Genomic DNA, 26,060 nt, shown 5'->3' on the forward strand with positions numbered 1-26,060 from the left:
TATTAAAACTTTCCCATGTCCAAGACAACAGGGTTATTGTATTATTTATTTATTGTATTTCTATACTGTTGTAATCTATATTGACTCTGCATTATTCAGCTATACTGTGAGTTTCAGGAATCTGTAAATTCTGTATTTCTGGGTGCTGGCCAGGGGATTCCAAAGCACTTTCCTCTGTTTTTCCTAGGGCTGGGCTGAAGGAAGAACGCCTTGATGGACAAGTTAGAAATCCATCCAGACAAAACAGCAGATGTAGGAGGTTCAGCCTGACTGGTAATAGCATATCATAAGCATCTTGGAAGAAGGCGTCTGCCACTAAGAATTTAAATTATCCCCTCCAAGTTCATAAGAGGGGTTCTTCTCTTTGTCGAGACATAAAAATGAGGTCTTCTGCATGGAAAGCAGAAGTACTAAGCATCAGTCGTTCCCCAAGTAACATATGCTGAAATTCAGAAAAGGCCAGAGATATCTATTACAAAGATATGAAAATGTGCATGTACAAGAATCAAACTTGCAGGCCTACTACAGTATCACTGTACTACCATCATTTTGCAAAGCAAAATTCTCCTTGAGTTAAGTTATTTTTCCTCTCTTTTCCCCAGGTGCTGCTGTACTTATGCAAACATGCCTCAAGATATTTTTAAGAAGCATTTTATCTGAAGTAATATGAATGAATCTGGGATCATTCATTCACGCAAGCAAGAACATTGAGTATGAACACTGAGTATGCATATGTGGACAAATCCATCACAAACCCATCTTGGAAGTACACACCCCTTTAATAAGGAACAACTGCAAACCTACTATGAACCAGCTAAAGAGCATGTATGTTTGGCTTACATGAATTAACATATGTGCTACAAGAATGGGAAGGAGAAACAGGAGAGATGCAAGAAACAGTGGGAAACCAGGAGAAAGTTTAGGCATTTCCACATCACCATATCCCCTCCCTGGTCCCTAAAAAGATGTGTAAAGCAAGGCCAATGTTGTCTTCATTGCTCCAGGCTGCAGTACTGTACTCTGAAACAGTTTTCCTTCATAGATTTGCTATTTCAATACAAACAGTTACTATTTAGGGGGAAGATGCAAATTCATCATACCACTAACCCTAAGTTGTATTTAAAAGATCTGGAACAGCAAACCTCTATGGAAAGAGGCTGGCTTGAGCTCAGGAGCCAGGGTAGGCAAGTTCCTATCAGTAGAAAAAATGGTCCATTTGAAACTCTGAAAAACTTTAGTATTCTAAACAGAAAGATTGCTTTTTGCAATATTCTAAATCCACCACAGTTGAGCTGGAAAAACTGGCTCATTTGCTGAACACAGATGAGATGAGATCATGCAGGTGTGCATCTATGTCTGGACTGGCACCAACGCACTGCGTGGAAGTCTTAACCATGCGGGGGCTGGCATAATGGTTAGGACTAGTGGGGGGAACCTGCACCCACTGGAAGGGAACACATCCAGGTATGCAGCATTTCTTTACCTTGGGCATAAAGTTAAGTTAAGGGGCTGGAAACATTACATCCACACTGGCCAAAAACAGTTTAGTCCAAATGCGAAAATGACCTAGCAGAGTAGTTTCCCTCCAAATATATAGAGAGAGACAGTATACAGAAGCAGAGAAACAGATATATCAGTAAGTAGTAGGAAGTCTGCTCCCCCCCCCCATGATAATTAATGCTTAAATATTTTCTCAAAATACATTTTTGGACAGACAGTGAAGGCATAGTTTCTCTCAGCAGTGGTTTAGAGAAAAAGCTTGTATCACAATATCTTTGTTGATGAAAATAAAAAACCCTAGAAATCAACAAGAGGTATGTGTGGCCATGCAGCACGTTGCCTGTGGTTTCTTTATTTTACATGTGTGCACAGTTTAAGCAAAGCTTTACACTTCTGGGCTCCCAACTGCCCTATTGTACTTGTTTCCCAGGCTTATCTTTCTTTCTGCTATTTGAACTAGATTCTCACACCCCATCCTAGATACCAGCCACTTCATTCATAATAAACAAGGAGCGCACAAATACATAAAAGATCAAAAGAAGGAAAGAAGTGGGGAGAGGAAACTACACTGGATTCTCATCTGCAACTCTGGTTCCTATTAGCTGGTGTTTTTATAAAATTTCATATGATCACTGTCGTTTAGCTTTCATGAATGTCAGCGTTAAGTGGTGCCTCCAGTAACATGGTAAAAAGAGGCTCTCCTAGTGATCCAGTGGGTCTAGCTGGAGAGGACTGTGATCTGCCTACTGAATTTTCTCTTACTAGTCTTGATGAGATTAAGATGATGGATATAAGAATAAAACAGAAAGATACTGATAATGAAATTATAGAATGGCATATACAATAAAATATCTTATATAAAACATTCCTGTAATACAGCCTTGCCTAATTTTATGTCCTCCAGATTGGTATAACTCCAAAGGCCATTTCTGGCATCCAATCCAGCAATGCAGATGATTACAGTCCACCTCATTTTGGAGAACAGCAGATTGTGGAAGGCAAGTCTCAGATACAGTAAACTTTTCCTTGGAATACCTTTAGACACAGCAACATTTGACAGAACACTTTGTAGTTCTTAAATCATAATGAAGGAAACACTCCTTCACGCTGCCACCGTCCTGACAATACTTTAGAACAAACTGTACCATAACTCTGAGCAGATTTTACAGCATGACTGAGAAATGGAAGTTTGATCAGAATTACTGTTGACATCACCAACACAGATGTCTTTTACTTAGTACAAGAATAGTAACAGAAGGTTTGGCTCATGTAAGAAAAGCCTACAGTGTGGTTTATCTCCACACCAGTATTCCCTGATTTTCAGGAGAGAGTCAAGTTATGAGCTTGTAGGGAAGATATTTATCTTCTGATGTTCCTGGGAAATTCAGAATGGGCATACAGTGCAGAAATCTCTCAACAAAAATAATATTAGCAGAGATCTTACTTATGGGAGTTTGCTACTCCAACCTATTCCTAAGAAATAGAAAAAAATAAACATTTTTTTTTTCAAAATCAAGCGTCTTTTAAAAAAATTAACCCATCTTTTACTGGCTGTAAAGTTTAGTGTCTAGCATTCGAATAAATGAATAGCAACATTAATAGCTAAAAAACCAAACCCAAAAAGAAGGAAAGATCATTCACAGATGTTTAAATAAGGGAAAGGATCTGGACTAAAAATTGTGAATTATTAGACTTGTTAATCACAAATTGGACACAATGCCTTTACTTACGAAAGCAACGAGGGCTTTCAAATGTATTAGTTTGTCTTTTAAAATTTCCATTAAAGAATTACACCCATTTGTCCAGGTTAGATAGCTTGTGATTACAGTTCAAGTCCTTTTTGTTCAAATTCAGAATAAAGAAAGAGTTAAAAAAAAAAAACTTAGGCTGTAGAGAAAGGAAATGGAATATCTCTCTTAGGCTGTAAAGTAATTAAGTCATAAAGTGTTTAAGAAACTGATGTTTTTGCTGGTCAAATGTCTGTTAAGGCTGCGTTGTAAATCCCTCAGCTCCCAAGCCATTCAATTCACTATCGACCACAAGAAACTCAATTTCTGTGGTCTCCTTGCAAGGAACAGCTCTTCCAGAGCACAAAGTGGGTGATCCCACAGATCCCTCCTTATCCCCGGAGAGATTTTCGTCAGCCACAAACTGGCTCCTGGCTGGAGATTCCATTGCAGTGCTGTCCCCACTCACAGAGAGGCTCACAGGGACATCTGACCCACCACCAATCCTCAGCCAGAAGCCCAGATCAGCTCAGATAACTTGTGATTACAGTTCACGTCCATTTTGTTCAGTTTTCAGAATAAAGAAAGAGTAAAAAAAAAATTAGGTCTGTGTGCTGGTTGATATGCCAATTACAGGGTATCTTCCTTCTGCAATAGCTTGTAAAATTTAGGCAGCATCTACTATAGACACCTATCAATGTAAGTTTACTTTTTTTAAAAAAATGTATCAACTCAAAAATATATTCCTATAATATATGTAACATGATTTGCAAAGTTTATGTATTCATTAACAGTGGCTGGGGTCCAAAGAATTATTTCTGGCTACTCATTCAGTAGATATTTTCTACTCACCCTATCATACTAATAGTTTTTGAACCATGAAAAAGCTAGTTGACAATCCTGCTTGAGTCCTGGAGCTGGCTGTTTGTACTTTGGCCAGGCTATTTAAAAGGTGTACTCCTATTTACCTTTGACCTATATTAAGATACATATTCACAATTATTGAAACAACAGTGTAAGTAAATATTACCAAATCAGAGATACATACCGTGTAGCAAGTTTATGGCAAATTACACCAGTATCCGTTATGACTTCACTTAGCCTCAATTCTAGATGGACCTTTCCCTGAAATGTAGAATTGCAAAAATTAAGATTACATGTGTATAAGTGTGATGGTTAAAAAATATTAAAATATTGAGATTATTGATGTAAAATCCCATGTCTTGTAATTCAGCTTCAATCAGCCTATCAAGTAAATAATGGAAGGAAGGAAATCAACAACAGATAAGGTTTCAAGATAAATAACCAGGCTACTTTAGCTCAGTAGTTTAAACAAAGAACATGATTATCTATGCCTCTAAATTGCCTGTAAATTAAGAATAAATGACAGTTGGGTTGATGATCAGGAAAAATCCATAATCCATACTGAGCCAATTAATAATAGCTGCAAGCTTTTGAAAATCTCAAGTAAAAAAATTAAAAACCCAGAAAGAGCTTACAGAATGGAAACAGATTTGACTTTAATAGTTGGACTTTATATTTCCAAAAATGGAAAACAACTACAGCATGTGCTTGCTTCTTCTTCCCAGCAAATTCCAGGAGAGTTTCTGATGCAACTTAACACTGCTTCTATACACAACAGAGACTATTTTGCGCGACTAGAAACTCTCCATCCAAGAACATAATCATCTACAGACAAAATGGGGAGTTTTATCTATCTTCTCCGATGAAGACTTCTTGGAAATTTGCACCCAACATTAAATGAGGACATTGTGAGAGCAGCCCAGAAAAGCAGCGTATCTCAGAGAGATGGACAGCGTATTTTCTCTGCTTTTCAGTCTGGAGAAAAGTCTATCTGGTTGCCTATAAAAGAATTTATTTCACAACTTCCATCCCTATACATAGTGTCTCATGTATGAGTTTGCCTCTGATTTAGTGAAATCCTTTGTGAGACCTGACAGGAATGTAAACTGCAGCATGAAAATGTCAAGCATGAGGGGGAAACGATGAAACTAGCCATAGAAATTAATTCTCAAAAGCCTACTGACAGTGATCAGACCTGGGACACAGCGCTTCAGAATATTAAAAAGCATTTTTTTTCAAAACACCTTCCTTTTCAAAACAGGAAAGAGGAAATACTATTATTACTCACATATAACAATAATAAGCAGGATATAACATTCAAGATGTTAAATGGCTGGCTTAAACAGATTTCAGTTTTAGCAGATTTTAAACGAATCTTCTTTAAAAAAAAAAAAAGTCACAAGCAGCCAGCAACACCTAGCTGACCTTGGCTGATCTCAAGAAAGCTAAACAGGGTCAAACATGGTTAGGAGGTGGGTCGGAAATGACTGTACTAGGAAATCCCAGGACTAGAGGCAAGACAGCTAAATCAAAAAACAATCTGGAAGAAAGCGGTAGTCAACTGTTTGGAAAACAACATGGATACAGCCATCTAGTCACTAGGAGTCAAGCTTGATTCAAGGATGACTTTACTTATTTTTTCAAAATAGGTAGCCTTTAAAAAAAAATAGTTAAAATAGCCAACTTTTCAAAATCAACAAATACAGGTCCAGGCAGATGTAAAACTATCATGTTGTCAATTAGAAAAAAAATTATTTGCCACCAAAATAACAACTAGATGCCATGTTCCCCATTTAGGGAAACCAGATATCCATCATGCTCCATTCTCTCCATCCCTACTCCCATCAATCATTGCCGATAACATGGACAAAAAGTTGGAGAAATGCACAATGTCAGGAATTAGAAAACAGTGTACTTGGTTGCTGTTATCTGTTAAGCACAAACTTTTCTCAGGCATTTTCCTTGCGCAGAGATGTCTCCAGGGTGTGGTCAAAAAAGTCAAGATGATGGCTACAATGGGGCAATTGAAGTTCCATCAATTTTTTAGGTGCATTGCAGCTGCCATCTTGACTTTGACCACACTCTCTGGACACCCCTGGTATAAATAGGTGTAATTACAAGAGAGGCAGAAAGATAAACACAATGCTTTCCATCTCTAGTCACTCTCCACATGGGTAGAAGGGCAGCACTTTTTACCAGAGACCTTTCTGTGAAGACTCTCTACAGGTAGTCCTCGCTTAACGACCCTAATTGGGATCAGAATGTCTGTTGCTAAGCAGACCACAACAGTGGTCTTTAGGCAAAATATCATGTGACCGCACCACTTAGCAATGGCAGTTCTGGTAGTCCTGGTTGCAGTCATTAGGTGAGGAACACGCCATCATTAGGCGAGGACCTCATGCTTCTCCTGTCCTGCTGCGCTCGCCTCCATTTCAACTCCCCTCACTGCTTATATTCCATCTCTGCCCTTTTGGCCACCTTGCACTCCATGCCACCTACCCCTGCTGCCCCCCTCACCAATCTTCACTGTCTTCTTCCCGCTGATGACGAGGTATGCCCAGGCCAGGTGGCTGCTGACCCTTCATGAGGCCTCCCTGTATGCAGGGCGGCCAAAAGGGCAGAGATGGGGTGGGAGATGAGTGGGTGGAGGGAGCTGAAGTGCACACTGTGATTGTAAATGCAGGCAGGCTGTCAAGTGCCCAAATTTTGATCACGTGATTGTGGGGGCACTGCAACAGCTGCAACTTTGAGGACCGGCCAACTTAACCATCCCCTTTTCTTCTTCCCCTGTGTACACCTTCTATGCAAGAATACAGGCAGTCCCCAGGTTAAGAATGAGTTCCATTCTTAAGCCTGTCTTTAACTTGAATTTGTATGTAAGTCGGAACTCATACTTATGAATGGGCTGCCCGTTACTAAAAATCATGGACGGCGTTCTTCCTGGAGCTGATGAACTGGTGAAGCCACGCAATGTTTTCATGAACCACTGAAAACTACTGAAAATAGGCTGTATATTAAATGTGTGTGTGTGTGTGTGTGTGTGTGTCTTCAGCAGTTCAAGAATACGAAGTATGAGTTGTCCATAACTCGGACATTCTTAACCCGGGGACTGCCTATAATACAAGAATAATATCTGAAGAGAGCATTACACTGAAACGTAATTCTAGCCTTCGCGCTTCACTCCAATACAGACTGCTGGCAATGCCATGCTGAGATGACAATTGTAAACAACTACCCTGGCATTTCCAGGGTTCAAAATGTCTTACACAATTTTTAAAAGTAATCTGCTCTATAGCCATGTTAGATGAGTGTTACAGAGATGCCAATTCCTAAAACATGCCATTTTCCCATGGGTCCACTCACAGAATGAATTATAGGAGGTGCAACTGGGCCACTGAGTCCAACCCCTCGCTTTTGGCTGTGCACAGGACTCTCTGTTCCAGGGGTGAAACCCTGCAGGAAACACTACAGGGTCCATTTTAGTTCCAGAACATGCTAAGCAAGCTGAGTTTTGTAGTTTTCAGTGAGTCAATCTTCCAGAAGAGTTGTGGTTTATACTGTTCTAGAAGTAGCCCAACCCTGAAACAGCCACGGTTTCAACTTTTGCTAAAAGTCACTTTATGAGGTGCCTCTGCAGTTCTGAGGGGGGTTGCTGCCAAAATTGCCTCCATTTTTTGGTCTTCTATCAGCACACAGGACAAGCATGCTAAACAGTAAGCATCTTATGTGAACTTAGTTCCAGGGTGACAGACACCCTGACTCTCCTCCAATTTAGCAAATTCATGTCTCTCTCTCTCTCTAATTGGATCAGGGTTAATGTCTACATTCAGCCTTCTATATTCTCTGACTGATATGTGGTATGTGTCTCCTGTGCAAACTCTGTGGGAAACAAAGTCCATGGATCCTCTACATCAGGCATGCACAACATGTGGTCCACCAAGCAGCCTTGTGAGGCCCACCGACACTTTTAAAAAAGTCAATAAATTCACTGCTGCCCCGAAGACATGCTGTTGAGTGCTTCCAATGCCTCCAGGCCTTGCCAACAGCTCCAGGGCTGCTCCTGCTGCCCTGCTAGCTGCCGAACAGCTGACTGGCATGCCAAGTATTCTTTTGCGGCCCACCATGTGCTGGATGGCAAATATAAAAAAATTCCATTAGCCACAAGACTTTGTCCCTGTGATGCCAAGGAAGCAGAAGACATGGGTCATGTTCTTCTCCGTTGTACCTTTTACCAAGTCCCACGGAGTAAATTGCTTGCTCCCTTGATCAGTAAACAGCCTGGCTGTCAAGAATCAGATTACCTTCAAATGCTTCTTATGGACGACCGGCCTTATGTTACAGTGCAGGTAGCCAGGTTCTGCGCGGCGGCAATAAAGATCCGTCAACATTGGATAGGAAGCTGCTGAAAGGTTTTGCGGTAATGGATTATAGTCAACTAGTATTTTAGTTTGCATTATCAGGTACCTTCAGAATGTGTTTTAAAAGTATGATAAATTTTATTAGAATTTGTAATATTATTTGATAGCTACTAGCTTAAACAAGGTCCTTAGGTAGATTTTTGCTTGTGTTGGTCAAAGTCCATATTAAATTCTACTATTAGATCTGCTAGTCCTTAATAGGGCAAGCTCCTGCTATATAGTTGTATTTTATATAAGTCTAGACATTATTAAATTCCATATAATTTTAGATATTATTACATTTTAGATGCCATCAAATTTTTGTAATTTTAGATGTTATTAACTTTTAGGTAAATTTCAGATACTACCTTACTTATATCTTAGACATAGACTGCTTCGTCTGAATTCTACCTATGGTTTTGTGCCAGGTTGCTTTATATATGTATCCTTTGTTCAGTCGTTAAGTCGTGTCCGACTCTTCATGATCCCATGAACCATATCGCGCCAGGCCTTCCTGTCCTTCACTGCCTCCCTGAGTTTGCTCAGTTTCATGCTCATTGCTTCAGTGATGCTATCTAACCATCTCATCCTCTGCCGTCCTCTTCTCCTTTTGTCTTCAATCTTTCCCAGCATCAGGGTCTTTTCCAAGGAGTCCTCTCTTCGCAATATATGTATCCTAAATATGTATTGTTATCTAAATATTTCTTAGTTTTATAAGTGAACATAGGTCACTCATGAACAAACTGCTTGTACTGGTCTAAGACTGTAATAAACTCTATCTATCTATCTATCTATCTATCTATCTATCTATCTATCTATCTATCTATCTACCTACCTACCTACCTACCTACCTACCTGCGGCCCACCATTATTTTTAATCTATCAATGTGGCTCTTTCCCTCTACAAGTTGTGCAGGTGTGCTCTACATAACAGTTGTAATTAAAATGTACACTGCAACATAGTGGTTAAAATGTTGGCCTAGAATTGAGGAGACCCAGGTTCAAATCCTCCTCACCCACAGAGGCTGACTGGGTGACACTGGGCCAGTCACACCCTCTTAGCCCAACCTACCTCACATGGAGGACAGAGCACTAAGTCACCTTAAGTTCATAGAGCAAGGCTGGGCTGTGAGTCTAACATGCTAACCGTCACTCATTTTAATCATGGTTTGTTGAATGAGAAACAACCCAAAGTCATACTTACAGATAAGGGACGCTTAATAGTAGTATGCCGTTTCTCATTTCTTATTTTCTTTCTTTTTAGCCACTGTTCCTTTGCATTTCTTTGGATCACTTAGACACTAGGTGATCCACAAATTCAAGCCACAAACAATTCATGCATCCTATTTGTTCATCATTCTTCTATGTTTTCTGGATTTTATTGCAATTTGATTATTGTGACCCACCCAGAGTCATTGAGAGTCGGGCAGCATACAAGTTTAAATAACGCTGCAAAAAGACATCAACCAATAATGATTTCAAAGTGGTTTATTAACTGAACCTACTTGCACTTTGCCAGCTGACTTTATGGCTTAGTAGACCAGTATATTCTGCCACTGAAATTCACCCCATCTGTTGATCTTTTGGAGAAGTTTGCTGCCAATAAGGCAGCTGACAGTGGAGGCAACTGGCTGGGTTCCTTTGAAGTATGTTAAAACCACTGTGCCAAATCTTGCTTAAGGGACTGTTTTACTGTAGCTTAAAGGCCTGAAACCAGACTAGTGAGTCATGACCATGGCAATGTAAGGTTCTTGCAAGCACATGTCCTCTGCTGTCTGCAAAAAAAATCAAGTGAGTAGGAAAAAAAGATTGAAAGTAAAAGCAACAGCATTACGAGGTCAGATAAACTGTGCTGAAGGCCGGAAATTTTAGTTTTGATTTCAATGAGACAACGGGGCAAGCGGAAGTGAACGAGATGAGGGCAACTGAGATTACAAGGCTAATTAAATGATCTCAAAGAGAATGTATTCCTTGGATTAAAAAAAGATGCCAACTCTTTAAGTCAAGAGTTGCTTATTTACTTGGTAAATATATATCCTCCCTTTCCTCCAGGAACTCAAGCGGCATTTTTTCTCCATAATAACGCTGTGACGCATATATGGCTGAGTGCGACTGGCCCAGAGTTACCCAGACAGCTTCCATGCATCTCATTGGTCCTACTCCAACACCTTAATCTCTAAAGTAAAGTAACTGCTACTGTAAATCAGTAGCATAAGATACTCTAAGACTTGCTCATTCCTGAAGACTAACAAGTCTAAATGCACAAGATTCCTTTCTGCAATACACTTCTTTTTTCCCAAACTTTAACTTTGGTGTGTCTTTTATGGGCCGGAGGAGAGAGGGCACGTGTGTGTGTTGCATTGTGAGGCTGACTCTGCTTCCCTGCTTTCAGCCTTCTGATCTATTTACTAAAATACAGCCCATGTTAAATTAGTAGCCTACCACCGACATAGCTCCATGCCTCTCTCTTCTGTTGTAAATTTAAATAAATGTAATTTGCCAGTTGTCTATTCAACTTGCAATGCACAGCCTCACTCAAAGGCCACGAAAGCAATTAAAGTTGGTGACTGACTGCTTTATGCCTATCTCAGACAGGAAAAATACTGATAAATGACCGCATTAGCACTTTAGAGTGAATGTGAAGACTTCAATACTTGGTTTGCAAGGCAAGCTATTCCAGTGCATTCAGGTGAAAAGAGGTTCTCCTGAAGCTGCATGCATTCGTGTGGCAAACTCTGTCAAAGTACATTTCTGGAACTTTACTGAACAACAAAAGTATTTTAAGACTTCCTTGCTCTCATCACATGATTGGCTACTAATATAAATTTCCCTACAGCTGCTTGGGTTGGATAGAATCCATACTAAGTAAATAGGAATATATTAGCATATTGGACCAAATGTCTGAACTGGCATCCCAAACTAAATAGGTTCAAAAATTGGGGCAGAACATTCTATTTAAGCTCAGTTAGTAGGTCTGAACCCTACAAACCTTCCTGATCATTGCATGTTTATAATGTAAAATTTCTTACAGTTGAACAGACATGCAATAAATCTAGCTTTATTTCTTTGGGAACAAAGAAAACAACAGATATGAAAATGATTGTTTATTAGATGAAATGGTCACACCCTTTTGTTTCCTGGGTGGGGAGAGGCTTGCCTGGAAATAGCTTTTTTTCACTTTCACATGGTCTGTGGTTACACTTCAGCAGTGACTCTTTCTGAACCCTGTAAATGATTAATTCTGGGCTTGCTACTTGATACATGCAAATCAGTTGAGCAAGCATTGTTAAAGGAACTACTGAATTATAGCCACACTATTTTTTAACCACTTACAGACTCCTAAATTACACTTCTCTGCCCCTGATCTGAAATTCACCCCATGAAAATGGGCTTTCTTATTCTCGACTCTTACCATAAAAGTGAGAATATATATTATTCAATTAGAAATATAAAATACAATCCAAACTAACATAGTTGTGCCCATTTGGCATCCAAAACCTCTAAAATTGCAAAGCATTTTTTTGGAGTAGCAGGTTAACTAAAACCTTAATCCAATATTTTTTAAAAAAAGAAGGGGGCTCATTGGCTGTTATAATTTCCTCCTTGATCACTGTATTTCTATGAAAACACCAAGTTACCTTACAATGCAATTCTGACAATGGAAAGTAAATTGGCTTAGATTATTCATGATTCATAGGGTTTGATACTTAGGGTTGTAGCATTTGTGTGAACAGATCTGATCCCATAGGTGCCCAGATCAAGACTGCTCCAGTGTATGCCACAACTTCAAAATCCTTCTGCTCCATGCCAGGCTACAGATTATTGTGGCCAGATGACCAATTCCAAAAAAAGACTTTTTAAAATTCTCTTCTAAACACTGAGAAGCTCGTTCTCTTCCACATTTTAGCTCATGGCTCTACATTGCTATTTCTGGAATCAACCTCCACATTCAGGCCTGGAGACAAAAAGTGTGAAGATATACCAGCAGGGCAGACATATTTTGGAATCCAGATCTGTTGGGTATCCAGCAAGGGCTGCTGAGGAGGGTGGAGCCTAACTGACTCATATGGGGCTCCTGCACCTGCAGCATTGCACCTAATAAAAAAAACAGAGTAAGCACGGGAATTGTGTACAATAGCATTCAGTTTCACCCATTGCTTTTAGCAGTGAAAAGTCAACTTCATGCTCTACCCACATCCTCCCTCCCAGTAATTAAATATGCAGGTGGCTGTTATGAACTGTTCACAGCAGCCAATTTCATTTTGTGGGAAAGAAGAAGCTAGATGTCTCAGTCATGAGGTTCAAACCTCCTTAAGTCAAGAAATAATAGCAAAACATAGAGCTCAGGAAGCTGTTTGGAATCTGCATTTCTCATTATCAGTAAATCAATCTGGACTTCATCATATCATTAATCCATTTCTTGTTCTATTTATATATTATGACTTCACTGCTGCGAACGTACAACTAATGCATACTGGAGACCTTAAAGATCTTTTGTATATCATGAATATCCCATAGCAAGGGAAGAAGCATAGAGGTTTTTATTTGGTTTTACTCTGCTCTAACCTGCTGAAAAACCTGGAATTTTCTAGGAATGTTGCCCCTCTCCCAAGCCTTCCAATATCTGGTCCAGATCTGCTTAAGAGTGGGGTGTAAACTACGTTCACAAGAATGGCCATCAAAAGAACAGAGCACTTGCAGACAAGTGTGGCTGCTTTGATAAATATATCTTCACAATTGTGTGGAAGAGTTGTCTTTGTAAAGCTATTTAATGTTAATACAAATCTTCCTCCTTCATCTCATTAGAAGTGGGACAGCATAAAAAACAAAGTCTCCATTAAATCTAGTTCAACTCCTGATGACTATACGGACGCACCCATGCAGTTTTCCTAACAACAATATGGAAATGGTTGCCGCTGTCCTCTTCTGGAATGTTTCCTGACTTCCCACTCCGACCTATAGATCTAGGATTATCTAATGGTCTTCCATCCAAGTAGGTCCATGCTTGATCTTTTTTTCAAGATCAGTCAAGTAATGTAAGCAATTTTTACCATTAATGAGTAAGAACAGCCTAATTTTGCATAATTCAGTGGTAATCTCCTCAACCCTATCCCCAGCTCTGAAATAGCCTCTTCAGTGATAGTTAAGGTGGGTGGTACTTTATTATTTTTTCAGCACTAAAGACATTGTTAGTCTTTCAGATATTTTAATATTATAATGCTGTGATAGACTGCAGTGGAGATTTTTGAGTTCCTGTTATTTCAATTATTTTAGTCTGTGCTCTCTATAAATTATTGCAAATTGCACATTACATCGTTTAAACCATTGTTTTTAGATTAAACATTTTAGAGACATTTTAAAATGGTTTAAAAACCACCCATAGGGCAACTTATACATTTTAAAACTAAATAAACAATACATATGTTTATGTATTTATTTATCAACATTTTTACACTGCTCAAGGATAAAACTGTCCCTGCAATTCATAACACAGAGAGATAAAACCATAAAATACAGGAATAAAACATAAAGCAAACCACTTGAAGTAAATATTTATAATCAAGCTCCAAACATAAAGTAGCTGGCTTTTACAAAGCAAAAATAGAGGAAGTGATAAATTGCCTAAAAATAGTAGAGCATATATAATTAGTATTTAAAGTCCATGTCCCTAATTAAGTATTTTTTTTTGTAAGTTACTGCAAAAATAGAAGGAGTCATAAATAATCAGCAGACTCCAAGAAAGCAAGTCCCACAATCTGATTGTGTATCAACAGTACAGTGATTATTGGCAACACTTAAGGGCCATATAAATATTGATTCACTTCACAAGACAAAGAAAGTCTCCATGTCCCACAGGAAATAAATACTATGAACGATGTGTTTGCTTTCTACTCCTGCTGTTAAATTAGCTAAGTCCAAGTCCAAGTTAACATGTATTAATAGCCATTACATAGGCTGGAAAAATAATAGCTGACAGGGCTATTTTGATGTACCAGAACACAGCATTTTATAAAGCAGTGTAAATAAAATTATTCCTAGGATATTCTGATTTAAATTCTAACAGTGCAATAGACAAAGAAGGCAAGTTAAAAAAGAGCAGGCTAGGATAGCAAGGGAGAAACAATTTATTGAAAAAATCTGCTTTATATTTCTTGCAATTTATCTGATATTTAAACCTAAATATATTTTTAACAATATTCTTTAATTATCTATAAAAATATAGTGTATTTGGAATAAACCAAAATATATTTCAATGGTGATTGCAATTCAAGATTTTTAGATGCTAATGCAAATTGTGAAATCAGAAATGAAATCAAACAATTCAGTTTTAGACAATCCAAATTCCATTTAAAACAAGTCAAATCATTTGAAAAAACTTGATTAGCAATTAGCTAATCTAAAGTATCCTTATTAGACCATAAATTTAAAAAAAATTACCAGCAATTTTGAGACATAGTTTATCCTAAATTTTATATTATTCCATGGCCTTATCATGTGAATAAAAGTCAAAATTTCCTATCCCAACCTCTTCCAAATATACCTTGCAGCTGTTAATGCTGGAAATACAGTAGAAACTTCATTAAAGAAGATTGGGAAGGTATGCAGAGCCTAGCTTCTGCAATTATTTCCAGAACCTTAATAATAACTCCATCCAGGATCACATGGCCAGGAAGGAGAGGGGCTTAGAATAGAGGAGGCACCAACATTCTAAGCAATTCTCCCTCCCATAAGGATGCATTGGAGCTCCCCCCCACCCCAGAGCCCTGGACATGTTCCAGGCCATTTTTAACTCAGTCTTTCTTTAATAGGTTCTCCTCCTACACCAAATTTGATTCCGTTCTGTTCAGGTTTAGAGAGTTATCGTGCTGGCTGACAGAGAATCCATAATTTATGTCCAACATTCCGTTAGATTGAAAAGACTAAAGAAGAACCAAGCCCCTTCCAAGATATCAAGGGTATGTAATGGTTTTTTGACTAGATCACTTGGATTTCATACAGAAATAGAAGTCCGAATATATGTACAGTGGTAAAACTAAAAGTCAGGAAACTTAAACTCCATCATCAAATGGTAACCCTAAATTAGATAAGGGAACTCTAGGAATGTTTCCTTCCTATATAAACTTCCTATATAAAGTATCAATATGCTTGAAATACCTTAAAGGTATTAATATGGGAATCTCTCTGGGTACATATATCAATCTAGTAGTTAAATTCATTTTTACAGCTGCTTTCTTTTCCAAAGGACTCAAAATATCAGTATTAATCAGAAATAATTATCTCTACAAATAAAGATAATTTTCTTGGATAATTATTCCAAGATTTTTCATATACTTCAAATACTAAGTGAAGGTCCAATTTTTAACACATTTCAGTATGTAAGATGTATATGAGTCTCACTCCAATTAACTAAGTAACTTGGTAATTCACCAAACTGTTATACTAAATCAGAACATTTTGGTATATAAAATTCATAATTATCAATAAAACATACCATATCATTAGCATATAATAACTGTTCATACATATAAAATTTTGTTTATGTCCCAAAGTTCTTTGATTGCTTGTTAAGACAGGCCAATTGTCCCCATATTAAATTAAAGGACATCCCTGAAGCATTTTAATAGATGAAGAAATAATTCTATTTGTAATAAACTTGGCAAATGAATCAGAATTGCATATTTTAATCCAATTAGTAACAAAAGAAATACATATTTGGCCAACATTTGCTCGCCAAATTTGAACTGCCTCATATCAAAGGCATCCTTCAATACCATTTAATTTTTCCTGAATTTATATCTAAAATATCTATTAGTAATCTAATGTCACAAATTGTGAGAGGGGTGGTCTTATAGATCTTATAACTAAGTAAATAAATACATTTGAAGCTTCTTATAGACCTTATAAATAAGTAAATAAATACATTTGAAGCTTGCTGACCTTTTATGAAACCATACTGCGCAAGATGGACAATCAAAGCTAATACCATCACTAGCCTGCATGCCTTTGAACAATAAAATCTGGCAAAAGAATCCCAATTATGTAAGATACATTAGAAGAAGCCAGAAAAACTTTATTCAAAAAGCATTATTATAAATCTCTAACACAGAGGATAAAAAAACCCAATATAATCCCACTTAATCAAACAACCATCAGGACCAAACTTTTTCATGTTTTCATTGATTTATCATCGTCCCTTATTTCCTGAAGAGATGAAAGATAAACAGCTTAGTCAAGTTAAACAGCTTAGTCAAGTTAAAAATCAGGAGTCTGGTAGACCCTTTTCTGACTAACAAATGTTATTAAAAGGTATGAGGTTTCATGAGCTGCAGCCGTGATAGTGCAGCTCAAACAATGTGCAATGCAAGTGTCTAAATGCAGCATTTGTGCAATTATATTATTGCATGCTTGGGGTCATTTTGGTACCATTGCAGTTTGCTACAGAAGCCACTGGAGATACTAAGAAATAGTCAGGAACAAGTGTGATAAGGATTGGAAACAAAGTGTACTCTTTTTGTGAAGGATTTAAAAGTTGTCTTATATTAACCAAATAAAACTCCAACATAAGTGTGTAACATTTTCCATGTATAAATACTAAATTTAGCTGGAACAATATTATGATCTAATAAAGTATCTAAAAATAGAACAATGTCTCCAGCCATAATGATCTGATCCATAGCTAAACTAGTACTTTAATACTTAAAAGTATTCAAAACATTTAGGATAAACATCCATATGATTCTTAGCAAGGCCATAATAATTAATAAACACAATACTATTGTTTTGATCACCAATATTTTTGTTTCACTACAAATTTTGAGAACTTGTTAATCAAGTTTACTACACCCCTAACAAATTTTAAATTCTTACTAATCTATACTTGATCAACCCATCTTCTAGATTAAAACAGCTTTCTCATATTGAAGAGTATGAGTTAAAAAACAAAAAAAAATCTTCGTATTTTAAATTTCCCAATTTAATAAATGTCTGTCTCCTCTTGGAAGAACATCTAAGCCTTTCATATGCAATGAAACTACTAAAGACAAGATAAGTGAAAAAACTGCACATAGAAAAACTGGTGTTTAAATAAATCAAAGGAAAAAAGAAAAGATTTTAAATAAGAGACAAACTTTAAAGAATTTAATTGTTTCCAAGGTCTTTGGTATCAAAAGTTCGCATACCCCAGATTAACAACCCAATGGCTAAACATTTTAGAGAATATTAAATCTGTTGACTTTAAGATGAGATTAATTCTGTAAAATACATATTTTTCATGTTTAATGCACACCTCAAAAATGTTTTAAAAGGATTAGCTATCAACCTCAGTATGCCTGAAATGTAAAATGAAGGGGGAGTGCATTAAAACATAATATGGTCTTGCCCTATTATTATCCTTTGGAAATATATTTAAAAACCCACTGTGCCTTGACATAACTGAAATCAGGGGATTATGGTTTGTTTAAATAATTGTTAAATAAACAAGGATCTAACTGTGGACTGATTCCTGGTCTGTTCTGACATTGTAGATCTTACCATAATTTCCCATTATATCAAGACTAGATATCTCTATCTTCTGCTTGGATATGGGCCCTGAGATAATCTTTGAAGACTCTTCTGGATGCTCTACCATCTTCAGGTGAGACAAGGGTGACTTTGGAGGGTTTGTATACTTCCAACCCCCTCCTGAAAAAGCAGATTTGTCTAGCATCTACACGAATCTGTCTCAGTATCAGGTGAATTAATTTCACTTGATAGCCTTATAAAGTAAATTCCAAATGTTATTCTATATAATACTGAATATAACTTGCAAGCAATAGCTCCTATTTAACAAAAATAAACAAATTATCTGAGACTTTATAATATTTCCTCTTTCCACTCGGAAGGAAATATGGTGGTTTCCGCTGATACCAATGCCAAGTCAAAATATGTTTATTACAACACAGCAACTTTTTATAAAATTAGCTTCTTGGAATACATGTACTGATGTGATTATACAGGCACTGCCTGAAACATCCTCCATGCAGTTACATCTATCTATAATATTTTCAGCAACAAAAATAATGGGATCCAACAACGATTCTATTTTAATTATTACAACCACCATAATTATAGTGACCACGGAAGAGACAATCTCACCTGTACTTCTGAATCAGCATCAACATGTTGCAGTTGAAACCAAGTGTCTCGATTATGGTATTTCTGCAAATCTTCCTTCAGTATTGCTACTTTTCCTGAAAATACATAAAATTGAACGTATCATGATGGATGAATATAAATATTTTATATAGCAGCCTTCTCTACCTTGAAATATATTACAACAGCAATTCCCATAACTGCAAGCCAAAATCCATGTTGGCTGGAAATCCAAAATTTAAAATCCCAATGTGCTCTCAGGATTCCACATTGGGGAAGGTTACAAAATATATTTTAGTTAAAACAATCCAGTTGTTGTTTTTTTAAAAGAAAAGCTTTCTGCAGAGCAAAAAGTGCAAACTTCAGTTTAGATAATAACTGTTCAAGCAATGTTTAAAGAGCAATTATGCAATCAACAAAGTCTACTAATAATTCTGCACATCAAGTTCTTGGGGGGAAAAGCTGTTAACACCAAACTGTCTTTGGTTAGCTTACTGTAAAGTGAGCCATCCAAATACATCTTATTTAATCTCTAACAACAGTTCTTCAGCTGGGATTAGAGACCATGGCTTTTATAGTTCCTCTTTTTAAAAAGTGTCTCTGTTTTAGAATGCAGGGAAAGAAAGTGTGAAAGAGAAAAAAAGAGTGACAGTAAGAATGACTTTGATACCACCAAAGTCTAAGTGCCCCTGAAAAACTGCCTATACAAAATGAAAGAAGTTTCAAGTATGTTGAAATTATTTGAAACATTTCACCTAGTGCTACTTAATTACATAAAAATGAACTTCCCTTTTTATAAATTTCATTGAGACTACCCACGTGATCAAAGGACGCAAGTCAACTGAGAAATTTTGTTGAGTACTCGGAAAAGGGTTTGACAGGTGGGTCAGGGGCACATTATTCCAGTTGCTTACAATGCCTTGGATTTTCCTCAGCCTGAAAGCTACTTCTGCCAGTTAATAAACTCTGAAACAGCATGGGAAGGAAGGCTGCAACAAGAAAGGCAAACTGGAAGATCGGAGAGGCTGCCTTGCATAGCTTTCACACGACGTGGCTATTAACTACTGTGACAAAAAGTAAATTGCAGATCCCAGCCAACAGCGTATGTCCCCACTGGGCAATATTCATGCCATAGTAACGTTCTGTTGAACCCAGGGTTTAGTACCAGCCTACCTAAACATTATGCTTAAGAAATTCTCATGACTGAATTATGGATTTATATTTGCTACATAAGGGAAAGCTTCGGCATCTCATCTGTCCTCCTAGTTTGTAAATTAGGCCAGAAATAATTGTGCATCTGTCACATGAAGGGCACCCAGTATAAGCATTCTTTTATTCTTTCAGATAAGTGCTAAACGATCAGATGATGTAGCATGTTTCCTGTTTTTAACTGAAGGTCACAGAGGCCGAACTGTTTGTTGCGGCTGCTAAGAATTCTGTTGCTGAACTATTCTCTAAGTTCTCAATGTCTGGCCTAAAGCTCTTTCAAGGCCGCTTTCAAATATAGCATAGTCAAGTCAACCCAAGTCTCTTTGAAGTTGGCTTCAGCTCCTGATGCATTCATGGACAGGGCCGCATCATTTTTTTGGCCACAGTACAACTTCCAAGATGTTTTTCATCTTCTCAATCTAGCCTAGAATCTTGGTATTCTCTGGAGGCCTCCCATCCAAATAACAGCCAGGCTGAACCCCATTTAGCTTCCAAGCTCCAACAAGTTCAGACAGGCAATGTCTAAATATTCCATTAAAGCTTCTCTTTAAATTTTTCTTTATATTAAAAAGGAACCATTAAAAATACTTTCATAAATAGTGTCCTGATAATAAATAACAATACAAGTCATATTATTTTACATAACAGACTTCGCAAAGGCCTAAACATAAAAACACTGAAGTCATTTTATATATAAACCTGTGTGAGTGATTGAATCCAATATCCACTTTCCTAGGATTAAATACATTAAATTACTCCAGAGAAGATATATTACACTGTTAATCGTTTGGATCCTAATTAGACATCTATGCATGAAGGATCACCTTCCATTCATATACAGGGCTGAAATCTAGTGGAGTATCCCACTGGGCAAAGAAAGAAGCCATTTTCAAGATTTCAGTCCTTCTCTAAACCCTTCCCAATGTTTCAGGGGATTCCTCAACCTTCCAAACAGATGGAAATGAGTGAAAGCTGCCTCCCATTTCCTTGGTGAGAAAATCCCAGGGGTAGATATTCTGGAGGGTTACTCCCACTAGTAGAAGCAAATCCATAACCCCCCTCCATTATTTATAACAACCTTTCCCAATCCAGTGAACTGGATTATATCCAGGTATACTCTATCATATCTTGAATACACCTGATTAGGGGAAGCTTATTTAAAACTTATGTATAAAGTTTGGAATATAAAATCATAGAATAAGCATTATATTATGAGGGTATAAATTAATTGAAAGCCAGCTGTTGCACTTCATGAACTCCCTCCCCCCCCATATACCATGAAATCTCATTTTACCAGACTAATTTTGGAGAGATGTCCATTATTGAGGAAAGACTCTTGAATTAGAAGGGCCTCACAGAGATCACACAAAGGATGTAAAATGTGACAGAAATTTTGTCTGCTGCATACACAGTCCATTGCACCAAGATCCAGGAAAATGAAATTCACTGTATGTGTGATGGATACAGCCCAGGACTCCCTCTGACCAAGCAATGATGCACTTGCCACAAACATCAGGCTTGACACAGTTAAAAATAAGAGAACAGCCCCAACCTCCAAATATTAGAAAAAAGCTTAGAAGTCCAGGCATCACCCATGCGTGTGCCACATTTGTACCCTGTTTGGGTCACTGTTTTGATCGCTCCTTTTCTTCTGCATAAAAGTAAAATGTGGCCTTCAGCAACCCCCAAAATGACCTCTTTAACTGCTGATCAGTGCAAATATTAGACCAACTATCAGGGAAGCATTCAAGCTTTCTCAAAGGCTTTCCAAATTGAGATTAGCTTCTGATTCAATTCCTTGAGAGAGACTGTGGAAGAAGTCAGAGGTTTCATCTATTGCTTACTTTCTCAGAATGACTGTACTGCTCCTTCCTTGGCCTCACCCTCCGGCCTATTGCTGTTCTATGTCAAGCAGACCATGTTGCAGCTTTATCTGTATCCTAAATTGGCTTTCTCAAGTGTCAATATGCACTAGTGTCCCTTTGTCTTTGGAAAAAAAATAGAAATTAATTATTCCAAAACAAAGGTTTTAGTTTTCACTAAAACTGCTTTAACTTTCCTCTCAAGTATAAAATTAATGATAGATCAGTTGAGCAAATTAAGGACTCTAAATACCTAGGTATTGAATTCCATACTTCCATCTCCTGGATCCATCAAATTAGTGAGCTGAACAAGAGCACAAAAAGCTTCCAAATGAGGTCATCAGATCTGCAAGCTATAAGGGAAATAATGTTTTGCCTGTAGCAATTAAACTATTTAAAACTAAGGATGCAAGTCTGCTGCTATATGGTCCTGGATATATAAAGATGCAGCTACTTTAGAATTGCTTCAGTCTAAATTTCTGAGGACCATTCTCCCGTCCCCCAATCAACCACAAATGTATGCTTGCACCTTGCACCCACCCACCTCTTGACACCCATTTGAGACTTAGCCGACTTAAATCCTGGTTAAAACAAACATTTTGGGGGCAGTTCTTGGTGCAGCTTACTTTCTCTGATAGTTACTCTTCTCTACTGAAAATAACAAATAGATTCTGATTTGGCCTACTGTGAGCTATCTCCCCTAGCTATATGTTCTTTGCATCCAACTAAAGACATCCCAGAGCTCAGACAGACAGTTTTGGACCCAGATATCCAAAAAGATAGATAGCAAATATTATCTCTTTGCTGCTGTGAACTCACAGGTGCTCCCTGGTTGCACCTGGATACTTTTTACATTTGTCATGCTCTGCACATAAGGGCATTTACATTAGTATAAATTGATATCCTGCCTTCAATAGTTATAATAGGGAGATATAATAATATACTTTACCAAGATTGCTGTTCCGGATATTCAAACACTGAAGTTGTGTCTGTAGCATATGTCTGTAGCATATGCCCTCTATATCATACCTGTCATTTATTGAATAATTTGTGGGCAAACTCTCCCAGCTACCTCAATCAGTCATTGCAAGATCAATTTGTTGAAACATCTAGGAAGGTCAAGAGATCTTTAATTATATCAATGGACATCAGCAGTAACCTAGAAGTTTGGGATTCTGTTTTCTATTTATTATCACATAAACTGACTTCGTAAGTCACCTAGAGGGCTGGTCTCAGGCAGGCAGATAAATTTCACTCCACCCATCCATCCTGGATAATAGTGCCATACACAGAAGGACAACATATAGGTAGATTGGCAAAATGTTTCTCCTTTTGGCTATCACACTACCACCCAGGAAATGATAATCAGCAATATCTGGGATCGTCATGGTGACTGACTTTGCATTATGCAAGCATGTTACATCAAAACAAAAATAGAGATCCAAGGAGAGGAAACAGGCAGCTTAGTGACATTCTAATCAAGCAGCCCAGAACAGCCACAGGTCTTACAACCATTTCAACCCCTAATAAATATGTAGACAGAGAAGTCAGCCTTATGTTTCACAGATAAAGAAGAAACCCTTCGGAAGGTTTTTGTAAACAAAGCCTGGTGACTGGTATCTAACGCAGCCTTGTAATATTAGTATATAAAATTGAATGTACTGAATAAAAAATAGGACCCAGGAAGCAGCTTTTCAACTATTTCCTCTGTTTTTTTCTTCTGGACACACACTGTACTTTTCTTGTTATGTTGTTTCTTTCTTCTTTTTTTTTTTAAATGTACACTGCCCAGAATCTTGATGGGATCAGGCAGCCTTATAAATGTGACAAATAAATAAATACATTTCGCACTGAGTTTTCCCCCACCCAAGGGCTTTCTTTGGTTTCTTTCTGAATCCCAATATGTAAATACGTATATCCTAATGTCACCATTTCACATACATCTGAACTCTTTAAGATTAAAAAGCACTTGGGTTTTAAAACGTTTATTTTTAGCCAGGGGAGTACAAGGGAGACCAGTGTTAAACAACAGATCTCTTTTTCCAGTAGGTCCAGGAGTGACCATGTCATGGCATCTGCAATAAAGCGTGATGACCTAATTGCATCAATGCTGCCACTGCATTCTGGTCTCCCAATGTCTAAGACAGGTATACACACGTTGCAGCATTTGCACAGTGGCATCCAGGCTCTGTTGCTCCCCCAGGAACACCCATGGAAGTATGAGAAGTGTGCAGGGAATATTTAACGATGCTTCTGTAGTCCACTTAGGCTAACCCCAACGTACAATCCCACCATTAGGAAGAAAAAGGCCTGAGGCTAAATTGTGTATTATGTTTTCTCGCCTTAATAAAAATCTATTTCGTTTTACCTATGTGCTGTCTTGGGAGATTTGCAGAAGCCAATAAAAACATAAGCAAAACATATTCTGAATTGTAACTGAATTTGGAGAAGGAACTTTATTCCAGGCCATACGACTGTACAGGAATATTTTAAATGAATGCACTCTTTTCTCTCTTCCTAAAAAACCTCACCTCCCCACCCATTTTTTTCCTTTGCTTGACTTTTTCCTCCCCACTACAATGCCTTGAAATCCCTAACAGCATCTCTGCTGCTGGAGAAGGAAACAGGCTAATCCTTAAACTCCTTGTTTTTTGCTTCTGAGACGTACTCCTGACTCACTCCTTTTGTTTTCTGCTTGCCTGGCTCCTTTTGTAATCATGATTCAATTCCATCTGTCTGTCCCAGAAATGTATATAAATCACCTTTGGGCTATTTTAAGTAAGAAAGAGGAGAATATCTGTTTTTACTTCCTTAGGAATAAACAAGCTGCCTTCACCTTCCACTGGGGGCCCGGAGCATTAAATCTTATTTCTTTAACACTATTCTGATTCACATTTATCATTTGGAGATAGAAATGTAGTCTACTCCAAAATCTTCATCTTTCTTGAAATGTATCTGGCGACCCCAAATAGCCTTTTATTTATTTTCCCCTAAACTTGTTTTTGTTGGAGCTGCTGTGGCATGATTTGCGACGGGGCCAGAAGGCCCCAGAAGGAACAGCATGTGATGAAATTCTCAATGTTCCTCAAGGAAACCCTGCAGAGAAGTTACTTATCTTCCCATCACTTACTGGAGCAGTCACATCTCCCCGTCCACCCATGTGAAGAACAGTATGTCATCCTGTGTGGTCCCTTCTATAAGCATTTTATAACAGCTACCTAATTGTTAGTCAGGTCCAACTTGCCAAAAGGTATGTAATATGGTGTCTCCAAAACTGCCGATCACAAATGCTTAGTGTACCATAGGCAGACTGAAGGATAAGGCACAATATTTGACACACTGTCATTAGTGGTACAGTAGGGGCCAGTGCTGAACACAGAATTTACAGCCCCCAAATATTTCTGACTAAATTACTTCTGCTGCTAGAATTACAAAAAGAATGGTAAAAGGGACCAATAATCAAGTTTTTCACAGAGAGTTTAGAAGTTCTAATACTGAAAACAAACTCCTGAGCTTTGGATTGTTTAGCGCATGGCTTCTGCATGAGGATCTGGTTGGCAAATCTTGGCCTTCAAATAAAAATCAAAGTAGAATCCATTGGTCTGAAATCTGACAACTAATGTTGTAGGCCATACCAGTACATATTATCCTTTCCAGCAACTGGGCACTCTTTTTCTTAAGTGTGAAAATAGCATCATTTATCTTTACCTGTAAATACAAAGTATCCACAATCTAAAGGAACCTCTGCTGATTTCCTTGAAGCTTGTACCTTTCAATGAACTGAGTTCACATTAAGATATAATGTGATGTGCTTGGCTTGTTTTAGTGTGCTGTGTGAGCTTCAGTTTATAAATCTTGGTTTACAGCTTAGCATATTGTGCAAAACAGTGAACTATATTCAAATAACTATGTTTAAGAAAACTAATTTTTAAAAACACCAGCATCTTCTATCCCCATGCTGCAAAAAGAAGATCAAAATATTTGGACTTGCTGATGACCATATTTATGGCTGATCTTTTTCTATCATGGCAACAGTTTTTGACAGAATACATTTTGCCTTTTTCATTCTGTTGCAGTATATTTTATATTCCCTTCTGTTTTCATTGTCTTGCAATTACATTGGTGTATTTGCTTCTCCCATTCTCAACCACCCCAAATTTAATATTTTACGCACTTCGCACTTACAATCTGAGAACTAGAAGACCACCAAGGCATATCATTTGCCAAAAAAAGAAAAAGGAAACACTCTCCCGAAATTTTTCAAAACCTTATGTTTCTTCATGTTTTCAAAAAGTCAGCAAAATAGAATGCACTGTTTATTTAAGTTGCAAACCAAGTGAAACATTCGGACTACAACATAGAATGTTTTA

At 37.6% G+C, this 26,060-nt stretch overlaps 1 protein-coding gene across 3 annotated transcripts in view; it reads right to left on the reverse strand.

The window, feature by feature from the left end:
* Positions 1-26,060, reverse strand: part of RASA3 (RAS p21 protein activator 3) — a 167,159-nt gene that overhangs the window by 54,700 nt on the left and 86,399 nt on the right. For all 3 annotated transcript variants that reach the window (XM_088136544.1, XM_088136545.1, XM_088136546.1), the window contains exons 4-5: positions 18,623-18,717; positions 4,276-4,352 (exon numbers count right to left, since the gene is read on the reverse strand). In XM_088136544.1, coding sequence (XP_087992670.1) covers positions 4,276-4,352; positions 18,623-18,717 — 172 coding nt within the window. The remainder of the gene's footprint in view (positions 1-4,275; positions 4,353-18,622; positions 18,718-26,060) is intronic.

The sequence above is a fragment of the Python bivittatus genome, unplaced genomic scaffold (genome assembly GCF_059951505.1).
Source record: "Python bivittatus isolate LINGU-HERP-01145 unplaced genomic scaffold, Pbiv_v1 ctg000060_np1212, whole genome shotgun sequence".
Classification (NCBI taxonomy): domain Eukaryota; kingdom Metazoa; phylum Chordata; class Lepidosauria; order Squamata; family Pythonidae; genus Python; species Python bivittatus.